At 49.2% G+C, this 17,915-nt stretch overlaps 4 protein-coding genes across 4 annotated transcripts in view; 2 read left to right on the forward strand and 2 right to left on the reverse strand.

The window, feature by feature from the left end:
• Window positions 1-1,350: 1,350 nt before the first annotated feature.
• Window positions 1,351-3,371, forward strand: LOC137794114 (uncharacterized). The gene is made up of 3 exons (XM_068590741.1): window positions 1,351-1,428; window positions 1,850-2,904; window positions 2,983-3,371. Exons 2-3 carry the CDS (start codon window positions 1,866-1,868, stop codon window positions 3,318-3,320), a joined length of 1,377 nt encoding a protein of 458 aa, XP_068446842.1. The 5' UTR covers window positions 1,351-1,428; window positions 1,850-1,865; the 3' UTR covers window positions 3,321-3,371.
• Window positions 3,372-3,590: 219 nt separating this feature from the next.
• fbxo3 (F-box protein 3) lies at window positions 3,591-8,258 on the reverse strand. Its single transcript, XM_068591084.1, has 12 exons — window positions 8,066-8,258; window positions 7,367-7,456; window positions 6,978-7,141; window positions 6,779-6,893; window positions 6,087-6,291; window positions 5,784-5,829; window positions 5,625-5,709; window positions 5,360-5,482; window positions 5,177-5,292; window positions 4,980-5,087; window positions 4,325-4,398; window positions 3,591-4,246 (listed from the first exon to the last, which is right to left on the reverse strand). Exons 1-12 carry the CDS (start codon window positions 8,155-8,157, stop codon window positions 4,106-4,108), a joined length of 1,359 nt encoding a protein of 452 aa, XP_068447185.1. The 5' UTR covers window positions 8,158-8,258; the 3' UTR covers window positions 3,591-4,105.
• A 1,603-nt stretch (window positions 8,259-9,861) lies between these two features.
• On the forward strand, window positions 9,862-14,932 carry f2 (coagulation factor II (thrombin)). The gene is made up of 15 exons (XM_068590354.1): window positions 9,862-9,965; window positions 10,261-10,341; window positions 10,432-10,511; window positions 10,785-10,809; window positions 11,026-11,091; window positions 11,213-11,321; window positions 11,617-11,753; window positions 11,863-12,156; window positions 12,237-12,347; window positions 12,826-12,952; window positions 13,482-13,649; window positions 13,721-13,894; window positions 13,968-14,146; window positions 14,349-14,419; window positions 14,514-14,932. Exons 1-15 carry the CDS (start codon window positions 9,893-9,895, stop codon window positions 14,661-14,663), a joined length of 1,845 nt encoding a protein of 614 aa, XP_068446455.1. The 5' UTR covers window positions 9,862-9,892; the 3' UTR covers window positions 14,664-14,932.
• The window catches only part of xdh (xanthine dehydrogenase), a 12,637-nt gene continuing 9,587 nt past the window's right edge, over window positions 14,866-17,915 (reverse strand). The window contains exons 23-34 of the mRNA XM_068590353.1: window positions 17,914-17,915; window positions 17,633-17,824; window positions 17,408-17,553; window positions 17,164-17,245; window positions 16,989-17,084; window positions 16,660-16,863; window positions 16,538-16,590; window positions 16,349-16,463; window positions 16,032-16,097; window positions 15,761-15,949; window positions 15,521-15,688; window positions 14,866-15,272 (exon numbers count right to left, since the gene is read on the reverse strand). The exon at window positions 17,914-17,915 is cut by the window's right edge and continues 85 nt beyond it. Coding sequence (XP_068446454.1) covers window positions 15,222-15,272; window positions 15,521-15,688; window positions 15,761-15,949; window positions 16,032-16,097; window positions 16,349-16,463; window positions 16,538-16,590; window positions 16,660-16,863; window positions 16,989-17,084; window positions 17,164-17,245; window positions 17,408-17,553; window positions 17,633-17,824; window positions 17,914-17,915 — 1,364 coding nt within the window. The 3' untranslated portion in view covers window positions 14,866-15,221. The remainder of the gene's footprint in view (window positions 15,273-15,520; window positions 15,689-15,760; window positions 15,950-16,031; window positions 16,098-16,348; window positions 16,464-16,537; window positions 16,591-16,659; window positions 16,864-16,988; window positions 17,085-17,163; window positions 17,246-17,407; window positions 17,554-17,632; window positions 17,825-17,913) is intronic.

A 17,915-nucleotide genomic window follows, 5' to 3' on the forward strand; every position in this document is an offset into this window, starting at 1 on the left:
TTACTGGATTGTTTCACAGTTTTATGGTTAATAAGTTTATTTAGTTTAGTTTTGGAGTCACCGTACTTTAGACAATTACTAAATATTTGTATTGTAAAAATAAAACTAATGTAGTGCAGCTTTAAGTTTTTCTCCTTTAAAAGTAATTTTTTACTTTTTTGTATTGTTTATTGAACTTTGATATAATCAATCATTTGTTTGATATATTCCTGAGAATTTGTGCTGTTTTTATATGAATATCTTGCTTTCAGCATTGAGATTAAAGTGTGTCTTAATAAATCTTTATTAAAGACCACAAATATGACATTTGCTTGATTAATATATATGTGAAAATATATGTGTATACATTATGTTTATGTATATATGTGTGCGTATATATATATATATATATATATATATATATATATATATATATATATATATATATATATATATATATATATATATATATATATATATATGTCAGGTCACAACGGAAGTCACTCTTCAGTTCCATAAAGTCAGATTCTTGTAACACTCGCAGTAATACTTCACCACAACGTGTACTTTAGCCCTGCAGCTGAACACAAGACACACACACATACACATCGTGAACAAGTACACACAAACACACTGACCTGACGCGTCTCTGCAGTAACTTCCTCTGGACTTTATTCAGCAGCAGCTGACCGATAGCCCCGCCCACAAACCCGGAAGTAGCAAACTCCAACTCCACCCACATGCACAAGAGGTTCACTCGAGTTGAGCAGCAGCAGCAGCATGAAAAATAAAAAAACCTGAGCTTTTCAGCTATTCCACGTCACACAGGAAGTCACAGTCACGTCCGGTTAGATCTGTCGACCGCTTGTAGTTCTGATCTAATTGAGTGTTTCGTGTTTGTAAATATATATTTATGTAAATGTGTAGCTGCATCCTTCCAGTACAATAACAGACGAGAGCACTTCAAGTACAATAAGACACGAGGGCACAGTAATCAGTAATATTATATAATATTTTAAATATATTTCATATTTTAAATGTAACTTACTAGATGTTATATTTATTTAAAGTAGTTGAATGTTTTTTCACATACTAAACATTACTAGAAGCATATACGTTCAAAAGTATAATTTATTTATGATTAGATTTGTATTTTAAAGGATTTTCTTTGATCGTTAGAGTATCTATAGAGATAAATAAAACCTCGGCGTCTAAAGAGTGACTGAGTTCTCGCGATACTTGTGACGACAGCTGGTTTCCAGGATGGCTGTGATTGGTCGATCGCAACTGTTAAAGAGCGCTGATTGGCTGAGCTCGCGCTGATTGGCTGAGCTCGCGCTGATTGGCTGAGCTCGCCTGTTTGGTGCTTCCGGTAAAAACAGATGATTCTCGAGAGGCTTCCGGTGGAGGAGCGTCTTCACACACAGACACGTCCGGCGGTGGAAGCAGGTATATTTATCATCATTTTTATTATTTGTATTATTTAAAACGTGGTCCTAAATCGCGTGAGCTGGGAGCTAGCCTGCTAGCTCACGCGCTGTTATTACACAGTAGCTTCTTTTACAGGCTCTGCCTTACAGTCCTCACCGTGAGAGACTGTTTCTGCTCGTTCCAGTATTTCTACTGTACTACTACAGTATTACTAGTTCGAATACTTATATAGTACTACTTCAGTATTACTAGTAACAGAGTACTTATACAGTACTAATATAGTATTACTAGTAACAGAGTACTTATACAGTACTACTGTAGTATTATTAATAACGTGACCCTTTGAATAGCTTTATTCGTCTCTGTAATGCATTACTTGACGTAACTAAAAGTCCTTAAAGGTCGTGACCTTTGAGTAACTTTATTCGTCTCTGTGCAGACGCGGTGCAGCCGTCATGTCCGCCGTTGCCCCCCCGGCGGCGGGGGCCCACCTGCAGTGTTCCCTCTGCGGACACTTCTCCAGAAGCCATGTCCACCTGTTGACTCACCTGGCGGCCACTCACCCCGCCCACCTGGACAGCGTGGCAGTCGGTCGCCTCGGCAACATCCTGATGTACCAGAACACGGCCCGTCTCTTCCACTGCAGAGACTGCTTCTTCACCAGCAGAGACTTCACCAAGCTCTACAAGCACCTCATCTCCAGACACTGTGAGGAACAGGAGGAGGAGGAGAAGGAGGAGGGGGGGAAGACAAGGGAGGAAGAGGAGGAGAAAACTGGGAAGCAACAAGAGGAGAAGACTAGGGAGGATGGAGAGCGAAAGATGACGAGAGAGGAGGAGAAGACTAGCAAGCTGTACAAGCACCTCATCTCCAGACACTGTGAGGAAGAGGAGGGGAGGAAGAGGAGGGAGGAAGAGGAGGAGGAGAAGACTAGGGAGGAAGGGGAGGAGAACACTAGGGAGGAAGGAAAGGGAAAGATGAAGATGAGAGAGGAGGAGAAGACTAGCAAGCTGTACAAGCGCTTCATCTCCAGACACTGTGAGGAAGAAGAGGAGAGGAAAAGGAGGGAGGAGGAGGCTCAAATGAAGAAGGGGGAGGAAGGGGAGGAGCAAAAGAAGACGTGGAAGGAGAGCGATGCTCTGAAGAGGAGCAGTGAAGAGGAGCAGGGCCGTGATGAAGAGGCCTCCTCCTCCCCGCAGGGCGATGAGAGCGTCCTGATGTTCGACGGCTCCGGGTACCACTGTCTGATCTGTGGCTGGAAGACCAAGCTGAAAGCCCTGGGAGTGAACCACGCGGTGAGGAAGCACGACATCCCCAAGGCCTACGCCTGCCAGGCTATCCGCAGGGACGCGGCGCCCACGGCGCAGGAGGATGGGGGGGCGGGGCTTAGCGGCGAGCAGCTGAAGGAGGAGATGGAGGCCACGGCCAAGGTGGTGCGCTTCATCTCCAACCGCTTTGTGTGTCTGCTCTGCGGCTGGAAGACCAAGCTCAAAGGTTTGCCTTCTGTTCTCTGAAACCTTGAGACCAACTTTACACCTAAGACCTGTGACCCACAATGCACTTGTGTTGCAGGTTTCGCCATCAGCCACGTGGTGCGCTGCCACGACGTGGCGCGGCCGTACGGCTGCCGCCGCTGCGCGCGCTGCTTCTTCCTGCCCAGCCGGCTGCAGCAGCACGTCCGCGCGGCGCACCGACCCGGCCGCTACGCCTGCCCCTTCTGCTGCTTCAGGTCGCACTTCCTGGGCGGCTTCAGGAGGCACTGCAGCCGCTGCAGCGCCAGGGGACAGGGGGCGGGGCCAGAGGGAGGCGGGGCCAGGGAGGAAGAGGAGGAGGAAGAGGAGGAGAAGACAGAGAGGAGAGGGGCAAGGAAGAGGAGGAGGACTGAGAGGGTGATGGAGGAGGAGGACTGAGTGTTTGAGGAAGAGGTCATGTGATCAACAACTCGTCACGAATAAATTACTTTTGTTACTCGTGTGGCGTCACTTCCCGTTATTCAAAAGGCTTTTATTGTGAAGGGAACCTGGTTTAAAACGTCCTGTTATTAAAAAGGCTTTTATTGTGGAGGGATAACACTTTCTCAAAGACCTAATATGTTGTCCTTGATGAAAGTATGAGTACTCCGGTGTAGAAATACTCACAAGCCTTCAAACTAAAAGCATCTAAACAAAACGGGTCAGCAGTTATGAATATTTGTTTTTTATTTAGACCAAAACAAAATTGACCGATCACACGAGAGCGTGTCGGACAGACAAAAGAAAAACAACACTTCTCTTTTCAAAATAAAAGCCCAGCTTCTAATAGATTGTCCCACTGCAGGAACAAAGAGTCTGTAACTGGAACAAGAAGGAAACACCAGCGCACTGCTCCCACCGCAGGAAGTCACCAAACTGAATGAAAAGGCTTCGTGCTCAAAACGAGACGTTGAGAGACTGTAAATAACGTAGGAAATCACAGATGCGTTTAGTTCCTGCAGCGGGAAACGGCTTCAGGAACGTTCCTGTGCAACCTCAAGACGTCCACAAGGAGCTTTGAACAGGAACAGGAAGTCGCCGCCTCGTCCTCCACGCCGTTGTGAGGAAGCGTTTCTAGGAAGCAGCTGGGAGTCGACGCGACTCCGTCCCACTAACGGCTCTGGTTTACCTTCCCAGAATGCTCTGCTGCCCGCCGGTGGCTCCTGAGGTGTCGGGCGGCCTCCTCAGATGTGCCGCGGACACCACGCCCCCTCCAGGGCGGCCATGTTGATTCCTCGCAGGTCGCCGAAGTCGTCGCCGCCGTCTCCGTCGCAGAACTCTCCGTCGTCCTCGTGGTCGTCAGAGCGAGACGCCGCCGCCTTCTGCTGCGGAGACGAGTACTGTTGTTGTGGTTGTTGTTGTTGTTGTTGTTAGCATTATTATATGTTGTACGCGTTACTTACCAGCGGCTCCCTGAAGGGAGGACAGATCATGTGGAAGCGAGGAATCGCCACGTGGAACACTTCCTCTTTGTTCACTACGAGACAAAACATGCAGCTGCTTCACCCTTAGAGACTACAGCTGCTTCACCCTTAGAGACTACAGCTGCTTCACCCTTAGAGACTACAGCTGCTTCACCCTTAGAGACTACAGCTGCTTCACCCTTAGAGACTACAGCTGCTTCACCCTTAGAGACTACAGCTGCTTCACCCTTAGAGACTACAGCTGCTTCACCCTTAGAGACTACAGCTGCTTCACCCTTAGAGACTACAGCTGCTTCACCCTTAGAGACTACAGCTGCTTCACCCTTAGAGACTACAGCTGCTTCACCCTTAGAGACTACAGCTGCTTCACCCTTAGAGACTACAGCTGCTTCACCCTTAGAGACTACAGCTGCTTCACCCTTAGAGACTACAGCTGCTTCACCCTTAGAGACTACAGCTGCTTCACCCTTAGAGACTACAGCTGCTTCACCCTTAGAGACTACAGCTGCTTCACCCTTAGAGACTACAGCTGCTTCACCCTTAGAGACTACAGCTGCTTCACCCTTAGAGACTAGGTTTTCCACTGTGAAGCAGCTGCAGGTTTAACACCCTCTGTGGATAGAAAGAGCGGTACCCAGTCTGTGGAAGGTGTAGTGACCCTCCATGTACTCCGTCGGGGTGGAGAAGGTGGTGCAGCTGGCGTACTCGTGGACTTTCCCAGGTGTCATGACGGGAAACTCTCCTGCATGCACACACAGACACACACACACACCCTCAGCAGGTGGTAACAGCGGGCGGAGCGTGCAGGTGTGGTGTGGTGCAGCAGCGTACCGACCACCCCGGGGCCCTGCACCTCCTCCACGTTGCCGTCAGACGTGGTGATCCTCCAGTAGCGGCTATCCAGCTGACAGGAGGCTTCTGCACACGCGCTGCTCGACATCTCTATCCTGAACACACACTGCATTAACACACACCAGAGAGAGAAAGACAGGCAGCGGAGAGAGAGACGGGTACCTGATGCGGTACGTGAAAAAGAAGTGCGGCGGGTGGACAGACGACAGCTCCGGCAGGAAGGAGGTGGCGACGGAGACGGTGATGTCGCCGGTCGTCTCGACGCAGCTCTTTTCATGCACATACCTGCAGACACATAATGAATGAGCACTGTATGACATATACATATACATACGTATATATGTATGTATGCATGTATGCATGTATGTATACACACACACACACACACACACACACATATATACGTGTAGTATAATATGTGTGTCACCTGAAGATCTGGTCTCTGATGATGGGATATTCTCCGGTGACGACGTTGTGGACGTACTCTGTGAACCACTCCAAGAAAGAAGAACCTGAACACAAACATGGAGCTGAGAATGGACTCACACTGGATGAACAACAGGTCTCATGATGATGAATAACAGACCTGTGATGAACATGTCGATGGCTGAAGGGTCCTGAGCCGTCTGATCCTGAAACACAAAGACGTACAACATGACGATGAAAACGGCCCGATTAAACCAGAGAATGCATTAAACCCTCAACATCAAACCAGTACAAGAACTGCAGCTGCTTCACAGTGAGATAACAGTTTCATACTATCTGCTACTAAACTATCCCGAACCCACATGACCGAGCTACACCTCCTTCACGACGCCTCAATGTGTTCCTCTCTATGAAACTCTTTCTGACTTTTATTGTGAAAGGCGGGGCAGGAAGCGGTGCGCACCGGGCAGGGGTAGAAGCTCTCGTACACGCGGCGCCCCTCGGCGGGCTGCAGGGCCATGTACTGGCTGAGTCCGGTGTGGAAGCAGAAGGTGAGCGGCAGGCAGCGCCGCATGCCCTTCCTCTGCTGGAAGCCTCCAGCCGCCGTCTCCACGTCCAGCAGCACCTCGGACCGGTAGTGGTTAGACAGGGACATGCTGCCCATCAGCCTGGGGACAGACAGACAGGCAGGCAGACAGGCAGACAGGCAGGCAGGCAGGCAGACAGACAGACAGACAGACAGACAGACAGACAGGCAGGCAGACAGACAGGCAGACAGGCAGACAGACAGACAGACAGGCAGGCAGACAGACAGGCAGACAGGCAGACAGACAGGCAGACAGGCAGACAGACAGGCAGACAGACAGACAGGCAGACAGACAGGCAGACAGACAGACAGACAGGCAGACAGACAGACAGACAGACAGACAGACAGACAGACAGGCAGACAGGCAGACAGACAGGCAGACAGACAGACCATTTTGACCAGTGGATTTCCATGACTTTTAACCAATTTGACATGACTTTTACTCGATCCCCAAGGTGTTGTAAATGTCATATGTGTTATATTCCAATACAGGCCGAGAGGCGACCGTCTTAAAACTCCATGACTGTTCGAGGTCTCCGTGCCCGTGAGAACCCTGCAGAGATACCAACCCCGGGATCACCAGTTTCTGTCCGTTGTGGATCCGGTACGAGCAGCGGTAGTCGTCTGGGAGCCGGCAGCCGATCTGGGCCTCGATGTCGTTAAGCTCCACCTCTGTGGCGCCCTCTGACGGAGAAAACAAGCGCACCACAGGACACGTCAGCTTTCGTGTCTGATGGAGGTTGTGAAGAAGCTTCTGCTGGTTCAGACCTTTGAGTGATGCGATCATGCGGGGACACCTCAGCTGCAGGAAGACCTTCAGCTGGTCCCAGGCCCGCTTCAGGACCGGGTAGTCCTGCATGTAGCGGCCCAGGTCCGTGTAGTACCGCTGGAAAAGGCAGAACCAGGAGACCCCGCTCTGCAGCCGGTCCGCACTAAGGACACACAAGACCTTTACAGAAACCAGGACAGAGACCAGGACAGAGACCAGAGACCAGGACAGAGACCAGGACAGAGACCAGAGACCAGGACAGAGACCAGAGACCAGGACAGAGACCAGGACAGAGACCAGAGACCAGGACAGAGACCAGAGACCAGGACAGAGACCAGGACAGAGACCAGGACAGAGACCAGAGACCAGGACAGAGACCAGTACTCACTCCGTCAGCAGCCAGTGTTTGGAGCAGAGAGAACGCCACAGAGGGTTGTGTTTGCAGAGATCATTCATCCTCCTGCTGACATACGTACAACTACACACACACACACACACACACACACACACACACACACACACACACACACACACACACACAGTTATTGTTGTGGTATTTGAAACAAATCTTAAATTAATAATTAATACTTCCTGTGTCATAGTAATAGTAGTATTCTTAGTAGTAAGCAGTACTTTAAAATCGGAAAAATTAGTATTTTTTGTCGTATTTTAACATGTATTCGTAATAGTACTTTAGTAGTATTTTAACATGTATTCTTACGAGTACTTTAGTAGTATTTTAACATGTATTCTTAATAGTACTTTAGTAGCATTTTAACATGTCCTTCACTTGGAACAAACGTAAACAAACAGCTCGTCGCTGTTAGCTTAGCGGCTAGCTGTTTATCTGAAACATGAAGCTTCAGTTCGCTTCGTGTTGAGTTACAGCTGCTGGTGACGTCATCTTCTAATAAATACTTTGTGTATTTGTCGATCAGCAGAACTTTGTTTTGCTCTGTATCACTATTTAGCACAGAATTAAGACTAGTTGTGATGCTAAGCTAACGAGCCGCTACAGCTTCCTGGTTACTGATCCGGTCCCCTCCAGGAGGTTGTGGAGGGGACCGGGCCCGGTTCCGGTACGTACTGGATCAGGTCTCTGAAGGACAGGAACGACAGAACGTGGAGCAGCGGGTCTGCTGGGAGCTGGTCCATCCGGAGCTCCGGGTTAGCTGCCATGTTAGCAACACAGTCTTCTTCTTCGTGGCTCTTTTTAGCGGCGGCGCTGAGGCGCGTTACTGTTCAGGCTCGTCACCGCAGTGACCGTTACGTCAATAGCCTCAATAATTATTGACTTTGGTTGTATTGACTCATTGGTTATGTTGAGGTTTGTATACATTATATACAATTAAATATATACAATTAAATATATACAAATGTATTGTATATAAATCCACCAGCAAGAAGCTAAACTAAATCCACCAGCAAGAAGATGAACCAAATAATATTTGGTTTTATTTTGAAACCTTTACCCGGAAGTGTAAATGTGGCAGACTTTGTCTAACTTTCTTCTGTTGGTTTTCGAGACACCGTAAAACCTCACTTTCTGAATATTTTGTTACAAACACAGCATTAAAAATATACAACACACGTGTAGTGACACGTTTTGAACCACCAGAGGGCAGCGTAGCCACACGAGGATGATAATGAATAAACTGTGTAATAGAAAACCAAGAAAAGAAAGTTAGACAAAATCTGACATATTTACACTTCCGGGTAAAGGATTAAAAATATAACCGATTCATCTTCTTGCTGGTGGATTCATTTATTTATTGATTCATATTTGACACATTTGGCTTCATACAAAAAACACACAATCACAAGTGAAATCAAAAAGTCAAAAAGTGAAATAAGTATCTTTTTTTGTTTTTTCGTCGTCATAACTGGTGTAATTATGAACACAGAGCTGTCGCAATACTCCACAATTTAAAAAAGTCAAATAAAAAATATTTATATTTTAATAACTTTATCTAAAATGATCAACAATAACACAGGTATGTTTTAATCTTCATCTTTAAAAATGTATTAGTATGAATTGTTTAAATTAATTCGACCATTATTTATATAGTTTTTGTTTTGTATATTAATAATATAAAATGCATTACTGTATTGTGTGTATTTGTATGCTATCTCTGCATGGCAGAGTATTTCCACAGCGGTAGTACTACCATACTTTTACCTCGGTAGTCATTGTTTTGCTGTGTTTACCTCTGACCTGAGATCAGCTCCTGTTCGTTTACTCAGCTGAGGAATCAAAGTTCACTCGGTCAGCGCAGCAGGGGACCGCTGTTACTGTAACACCGCTATCACGACCACTGTCGTAACCCCGTAGAGCTTCTCCAAAGAAAATACACGAAATACACATTATAAAACATTTATACAATTATAAAAAATAAAAAAAACAATAAGTCATAATGACAATTATCATAGTAATAATAACAATAATAATGTAATTATTGTATAACTTCCAAAACATATTGTTGGTACTCATTCTCATTTATTGTACGTTGTACTTTAGTATAGATTATTACGTGTGTTTTTCTTGATATAGTACTGCACGTTGTGTACTTGTACTTTGTCGGTTGAGTCAAAGTAAACATGAGACACACTTCGACCTTTTGGTCAACAACCCCACAAAGAGAGACCCGCAGGGACAGACACTGAAGAGGACTCTGCTGGAGCGGTCCTGGTCCTGAGCTGCTGAGGTCCTGGTGCTGAGGTCCTGGTGCTGAGGTTCTAGCGGTCCTGGTGCTGAGGTGCTGAGGTCCTGGTGCTGAGGTTCTGAGGTCCTGGTGCTGAGGTTCTGGTGCTGAGGTTCTAGCGGTTCTGGTGCTGAGGATCTGAGGTTCTGGTGCTGAGGTTCTAGCAGTTCTGGTGCTGAGGTTCTGAGGTTCTGCTTGTTGGGGTCTGGATCATGGAGGAGACGAGACTGAAACCTGCTGCTGTTCTGCTGCTGTTCCTGCTGCACAGCGGCCTGGCAGAGCGAGGTACAAGAACTACTAGGAATACTACGAAAATACAACTAAGAATACTACTACTACTGTATTCAAGGAGTCCTTAAAGTACTGCTAGTATATAGCATAAATACTCAAGGTTTAAATTGTACCTCGTGTACAAAGAACATGCAATAAAGAAATGAGTAAAAGAAGTTCAGAATGTATAAATACACAAATATCTGAAAGTGTAGTACTTTGAGAGAACCATCATACTGCACTACGCTACATGCAGTACTCTGGGTATTCACGCTGTAAGAGTACTTGGTAACTCGTGGTATGCCTGTAGTTTTCCTCCACAGCCAGCGGGCCAATCAGGTGCTGGTCAGGAACCCTCGAGCCAATCAGGTGTTTGAGGAGCTAAAAGCAGGTGAGTCTCCTTCATGAGCAGTACTTCACGTCCTCTGGGTAGTAGTACTATGTTCTTACTCGTATCACACATGAGTATTGTTTCCATCAGGGAACCTGGAGAGAGAATGTGTTGAAGAGGTCTGTGACCATGAAGAAGCCCGAGAAGTGTTCGAGCAGCCGCAGATGACGGTAGCCGCCATTTTGTTCTGCTTTCATCCACCGCATGGTAGTAATACTGCAAGTGGTAATAATACTAGCAGTAACAATACTAGTAGTAACAAGAGGCAGGAAGTAGGAGTAACATTACTAGTAGTAGTACCAGTACCAGTAGTACCAGTAGTACCAATAGTAACAGTACTGTAGTGCCAGTAGCAATAGTATCAGTAGTAGTACCAGTATTATCAGTAGTAGTCGTAGTAGTAGTAGTAGTAGTACCGGTCTAACCAGGAACTCTCTCTTCAGGAGACCTTCTGGACGAAGTATCTGGGTGAGTGATCATCTTCACCTCACAGACATGAACACAGAAACTTGTGTATTGTGTAGAATAATGTGTACTTTTACTTTAAATCTGAAGTTTATCAAACATTCAGCTCTGCAAACACGAACAAAGTTCACAACAGATCACAAGTACACAACCTGAGTACACAAATGTCTGTCTGTCTGTCTGTCTGTCTGTCTGTCTGCCTGTCTGTCTGCCTCTCAGACTGTAAAGGAACTCAGGTGACGAGAACAGGAGACAACATCAACTTCCTGAGACAATGTTTAGAAGGTAACAAACACTTTAAATGATTAATGTCAAATAATAATCAAATAATATATTTACACAGATAACTTGTGTGTGTGTGTGTGTGTGTGTGTGTGTGTGTGTGTGTGTGTGTGTGTGTGTGTAGGTCAGTGTATCTCTGGCTCAGGAGTAAACTATAAAGGAAACATCAACATCACACAATCAGGAAAACAATGTCAAGCCTGGAGTAGCAGCTACCCACATCCCATAATCAGGTAACCAACCAAATAACCAACCAACCAAATAACCAACCAACCAAATAACTAACCAACCAAATAACCAACCAACCAAATAACCAACCAAATAACTAACCAACCAAATAACTAACCAACCAAATAACCAACCAACCAAATAACCAACCAACCAAATAACTAACCAACCAAATAACCAATCAACTCAGAAAGCGACTCGATAATGGAACCAACTGAAAGGTACATTAACAAACTAACCCGTGAATGAACTAACCTATTGATGCAGTGCTAGTTAGCAGCGTCTTCCCGCCATCTTCAGGGAGTTCAACTCCTCAGAACCAAACAGCGACCTGCCGGAGAACTTCTGTCGGAACCCGGACAACCGAGCAGAGGGCCCCTGGTGCTTCACCAAAGACCCCACCGTCCAGAAGGAGGCCTGCAGGGTCCCCACGTGTGGCAAGTACCTGCTAGTACCATGAACCAAATACTACAGCCTTTCATGATACAACTACCAGCATCATAGGGTCCAATCCAGTCTGTACTGAACCCTGGCTTCTCCTTGAAGGTCAGGACTTTGTCCCTTCCACTGTGGCCCCGGAACCAATCAGAACCGGTGTGTGTCTACCCAACGCCGGCCTGGACTATGCGGGCGACCTGGCCGTCACCCTGGGAGGACGCCCCTGCCTGCCGTGGTCCTCGCCGGAGGCCAAGGCCCTCAGCGTGGACAAGGACTTCATCCCCGAGGTCAGCCTGCCGGGAAACAAGTGCCGCAACCCCGACAACGACCCGGAGGGCCCCTGGTGCTACGTGGAGGTCGCTGGAAACGTGACCATGGACTACTGCGACCTGGAGCTGTGTGGTAAACACCAGTACAGAGTACCAGTACTGCCAGATAGACTAGTTACCCGCGTACCGACCTCTCACCTCTCCGTATCCCAGAGGACTCGCTGGTTCAAGAATTCCTGTCCACGGGGACAGAAGGACGCTCCGTCCTGCAGACCGCCAGGAGAACCTTCTTCAGCCCTCGAACCTTCGGACAGGGAGAGACTGGTGAGTGCTGGCAAACAGCTGGTTAACGACCAGTGAACAAACTTACTAACTAGCTGACTGCTTAACTCACCAGTGAACATCCTGAATGACTGGTTAACTGGTTTATCCACTGACAAGTCACAGGGAATTGGTTTACTAACTGGTTAAATGTTAACTGACTACCTAACCAGTTAACAGCAGTAACTACTTAACAGAAGATGTGGAAAATCATTAAATAGGCTCCTTAACTGACAAATAACTGGATTAGTTATTGATTAGTTCACTGTTTAATTATCGAGTTGACCTAGCTTTCTAGCACATTGACTGGTTTATTGCCAGTTTAGTTAACTATATAATTGGTGTATTGCCTGGTCTACTCATTAGTTGACTTGATGGTGAACTGGTTGACTTGATAGTTAACTGGTTTATTGCATGGTTGATTAGTTGGTAAACTGGTTGGTTGACCGTCTGGTTACCTGGTTGACTGGTTGTGTCGCAGTGTGTGGAGAACGCCCCTTGTTTGAAAAGCAGAACAAAAAGGACGCCAATGAGGACGAGCTGTTGGAGTCGTACCGAGACAGCCGCATCGTTGGGGGGAAAGACGCCGAGGTGGCCTCGGCACCGTGGTAACCGACCCGACACACCCCACCATCGCGTGACACACCCCACCATCGCGTGACACACCCCACCATCGCGTGACACACCCCACCATCGCGTGACACACCCCACCATCGCGTGACACACCCCACCATCGCGTGACACACCCCACCATCGCGTGACACACCCCACCATCGCGTGACACACCCCACCATCGCGTGACACACCCCACCATCGCGTGACACACCCCACCATCGCGTGACACACCCCACCATCGCGTGACCCACCCCACCATCGCGTGACCCACCCCACCATCGCGTGACCCACCCCACCATCGCGTGACCCACCCCACCATCGCGTGACCCACCCCACCATCGCGTGACACACCCCACCATCGCGTGACACACCCCACCATCGCGTGACACACCCCACGATCACGTGACACACCCCACCATCGCGTGACACACCCCACCATCGCGTGACACACCCCACCATCGCGTGACACACCCCACCATCGCGTGACACACCCCACCATCACGTGACCTGGTGGTTCTGCAGGCAGGTGATGCTGTACAAGAGGAGCCCTCAGGAGCTGCTGTGTGGAGCCAGTCTGATCAGCGACCAGTGGATCCTCACCGCCGCCCACTGCATCCTGTACCCGCCCTGGAACAAGAACTTCACCGCCGACGACATCCTCGTGCGCCTGGGGAAGCACAACAGGGCCGCGTAAGACCTTCTGTCCGCACGTGTGAACGACCGCGAGCGCAGCCAGAAGATACTCACGACCGCTTTTCCAGGTTCGAGCGCGGCATCGAGAAGATCGTGGCCATCAGCGAAATCATCGTCCACCCGAAGTACAACTGGAAGGAGAACCTGAACCGGGACATAGCGCTGCTGCACCTGAGGCGGCCGGTGGAGTTCAGCGACGTGATCCATCCGATCTGCCTCCCCACCAGGAAGGTGGCGTTGACGTAAGACAAGCGCCGGTTCACCTGCCGAACCTTCATGTCCGACTTCCTGAATCCTCTCGTGTTTCTTCAACAGTCTGATGACCGAAGGCTATAAAGGGCGAGTGACCGGCTGGGGGAACCTGAAGGAAACCTGGAACCCCTCGGCAAGAAACCTCCCCAAGGTGCTCCAGCAAGTCCACCTTCCGATCGTGGAACAGGAGACCTGCAGCAGCTCCACCTCGGTCAAGGTCACCAACAACATGTTCTGTGCAGGTGAGCTTCTGCTGCTACGTTTAGTGAGAAACAGCAGCGCGACTCTTGGACGGGAGGCTTCTAACTGGCTTCATGCCACAGCTAACATTAGCATGTTCAGCATTAGCATGTTCAGCTTTAGCATGTTCAGCTTTAGCATGTTCAGCTTTAGCATGTTCAGCTTTAGCATGTTCATCTTTACTTACGACCGTTTGTTTTGCAGGTTATAAACCAGAAGACAACAAAAGTGGAGATGCCTGCGAGGGAGACAGCGGTGGACCGTTTGTAATGAAGGTGAGCATCATCTTCACAAGCACTTCCTGCAGTGCACTGCTTCTACAGTAAGAGGGCGCCAGTCTCACGGCTGTGCTTTGGTTTGTGTGAGCAGTACCCGGGTGACAACCGCTGGTACCAGATGGGCATCGTGTCGTGGGGCGAAGGCTGCGACCGAGACGGAAAGTACGGCTTCTACACTCACCTGTTCAGGATGAACCGCTGGATGAGGAAGATGATCGACAAGACGGGGAAAGACGACTAGAGGACGTCGTGCTCTGAAACGATGCCAATAAAGTCTGTCCGAGGCCTACACCGCTGACGCGCGTGTCTGATTACATCACAGAGAATATTAAACTGCTTTAATGCAACAAGCAACACACAAACATCCCATTCATGCTCCCACGTCAAAGAGTTTATATTCAACTAGATGCAACAATAACAGTCATGCGACTAAACATCCAGCCAAATGTGATTTATTGATTTCATCCATACAGTGCAATAATTCTACAGAGCGTAAAAGTGACCATTAATACAAATAAACAATAAACGTGCAGCACCAATCAATGTAAACAATTATTATATATCTAATGATTACTGTTACCACGAGGTCGCTGCAGTCCCTCCAGAGTTCATATTGTAAAGAAATAATGTTTTATTCACTGAGTCTGTTATAAAAGATAATATGCTGTCGTTTAGCAAACTTCTATCGGCTAACAGCTAACGCTGTGTTCTCGTGATACAAAATGTTTAAAAAAATTAAAGTTTATGAAACATGAGCTTCTGTGGTCTCCTCGACCATCAGGAAGGGGTTCCTCTGGTTCTAGACCTGGACAGACCAGGGTTTGAAGGTACCAGGTTCTGCAGGAGGACACTGGAAGAAGAAGAAGAGCGGTTGGTATTTTAACTGGAGTTACTGGTTCGAATTTATTAAACAAGGGCCCCCAAACTGAGAGATAACATCTTCCATCTCCATGGGTCCATTCACGTCAATGTGTTGTATTTAAGTGTATTTAAAGACATTTGAATCTGTGGAAAGACAATTGGTGGGTTAGGGTGAGCTGCCCCTGCAGTACCCTGTGGACCCCCGAGGGGTCGCGTCCCCAATCAAACCGTTCCTACCAGTCTGGTGAACCTGTCGCTGCAGGCGATGCGGATCCTCTCGCAGGAGGCGGGGCTGTCCAGCCGGAAGGGGCCGCTGAGGCCCGACTCCCCCCGGGCCGCCGCGACGGCATCTTTGATGGCGTAGAAGATGGCCGAGGCCAGAAAGAGAGGCGGCTCCCCGACAGCCTGCAGAGGAACACACAGGTTCAGGTTCTGTACGGCGGTTCTGTGTGTTCTGACAGGTTGTGAAGGCCTGACCTTTGAGGCGAAGATGGCCTTGTCGTTCGGCGCGTCCCGGAGCAGCGAGACGGTGAGGTGGGTGGGGATGTCGCCGAATGCCGGGATCTTATAGGAACCGGGACCCCGAGTGAGCAAGACCCCCTGGGGAGAATAACGAAGCTCCTCCATGGTGAAGAGACCCAGACCCTGCATGAAAGCCCCCTCCACCTGAGGACACACAGAGACCTCCGACCTCAAGGGGGCGCTACAGGGAGCTCACAGGGCGTTACATCATGACTCATTCACTCACCTGGCCAATGTCAAGAGCCGGGTTGAGGCTGTGACCCACGTCCATCACGATGGTGCTGCTCAGGTTCTACAACACACATGTAATAAACGTGTGAAAACACATGTAACACATGTAAAAAACACATTTAATAAATGTATGTAATAATGCTCATGCATCTTGTTGAAAGGCATTGGTATGCTATCTACAAGATGGGATCGTCAGCACGGACTAAAACACTGTAGATAAACAAGGGGCCCAGATGTTGACCCTTGTGGGACACGGTCCTCCATTTAGATCCGACAGCCTAGCAGAATCTTTCATTCCAGACTTTGTGGCACCTTGTGAGAGCCGGTCAGACAGTCCACCTCCACCTCTGAACACGCCACTCCGGAGCTGAAGTAGTTGAACACTCGACCGGAGTTTGTCTCGAAGTCGTAACCAAGATCTGGGGTCCTGGTAAGAAACGAGAAACCGTGAGACTCCATCTTGGATTTTACGGATCAACGGATGGACGGAAACAGACTTACTTGTAGAAGCCGTTGGCACTGAGGTTGACCCGGTCAAAGTACGCCGCTCTCACCTGGACCAGAGAAAACACTTAATCCTGGTTTACTATAATGAAGACAAATATCCTCAGCACACCGCTTACCCAGTCTTCCCATGATCCTTTGGGGTTCTTGGTCTTGAAGGGCTCCAGGCGCTTCACGAGGACCTCACAGGCGTTCTGCACGGCGGCCCCGTTGAGGTCCGAGGAGGCGGAGGCAGCGGTGGGGCTGGTGTTGGGGACCGTGTTGGTGCTGGTCTCTGAGATGTGGATTTTGCAACAGGGGATACCCAGAACCCGGCTGGCAACCTGGACCCACAAGCACAGCTTAGGACGAGACCGGAGGCCCCCAAGGCTTCACACCGGGTCCTTTGCCGTTTAGCGGCAATACAAAAGACACACACAAAACCAGCGTCGAGGTGTAGCTCAGGTACCTGCACCATCTTGGTGTGGAGTCCTTGTCCCATCTCCGTCCCTCCGTGGGTCAACAGAACCGAGCCATCGGTGTAGATGTGAACCAGAGCGCCGGCCTGAAGCACACGCATGACGTCACTAACGCACATGTCCGTCACATGTTTATCACTCACTGTCACAGGTATGTGATCGCACCTGGTTGAGGAAGGCGGCCGTGAAGCTGATGCCAAACTTGGTGGGGACGATGGCGAGGCCCCGCTTGGTCCACCGGTTCTGCCTGACAGGAAACATCAAGTACAGGTAGAGCTCACGTCAACCAGCAGCTCACCTGTTGTAGAGGTGTGTGCTCACTGAACACAGCTCACCTGTTGTAGAGGTGTGTGCTCACTGAACACAGCTCACCTGTTGTAGAGGTGTGTGCTCACTGAACACAGCTCACCTGTTGTAGAGGTCGATGGCGGCCCGGCGCTGCTGGTATCCAGATCGGGACAGGCACTCGTCCCAGCAGCGGTCCAGGGTGAGCTGATGCAGGATCTGGTTGTAGGGCGTCGACTCACCTTCCACGTACAGGTTCAAGCGGCGCACCTGCAGGGAGACGGAGTCCCTGATTGGACGCAGCTCACCCACCAGAATTCTTTGGTTGGATACCCGCGTCGCCACGTACCTCCTCGGCCGGCCGGCCCAGACTCTGAGCCACGTCGGTGATCCAGCTCTCGGCCACCATCATGCCCTGTGGCCCGCCGAAGCCCCTGAAGGCCGTGTTGGAGGGCAGGTTGGTGCGGCACAGGAAGCCGCGGCCGCGCACGTTGGCAACGCTGTACGAGTTCTCCATGTGGAACAGGGCGCGCTCCATGACCTGCAGCAGGAAGAGAGCGTCAGCGTGCCGGCAGCAGGAAGGGGCGAGAGCGGCAGCGAGTGGCGCGTTGCGGTCGTGAGGATGCTCACCG

The sequence above is a fragment of the Clinocottus analis genome, unplaced genomic scaffold (genome assembly GCF_023055335.1).
Source record: "Clinocottus analis isolate CAN_PGR_092001 unplaced genomic scaffold, fCliAna1.0.p SCAF_24, whole genome shotgun sequence".
In the NCBI taxonomy this organism is placed as follows: Eukaryota; Metazoa; Chordata; class Actinopteri; order Perciformes; family Cottidae; genus Clinocottus; species Clinocottus analis.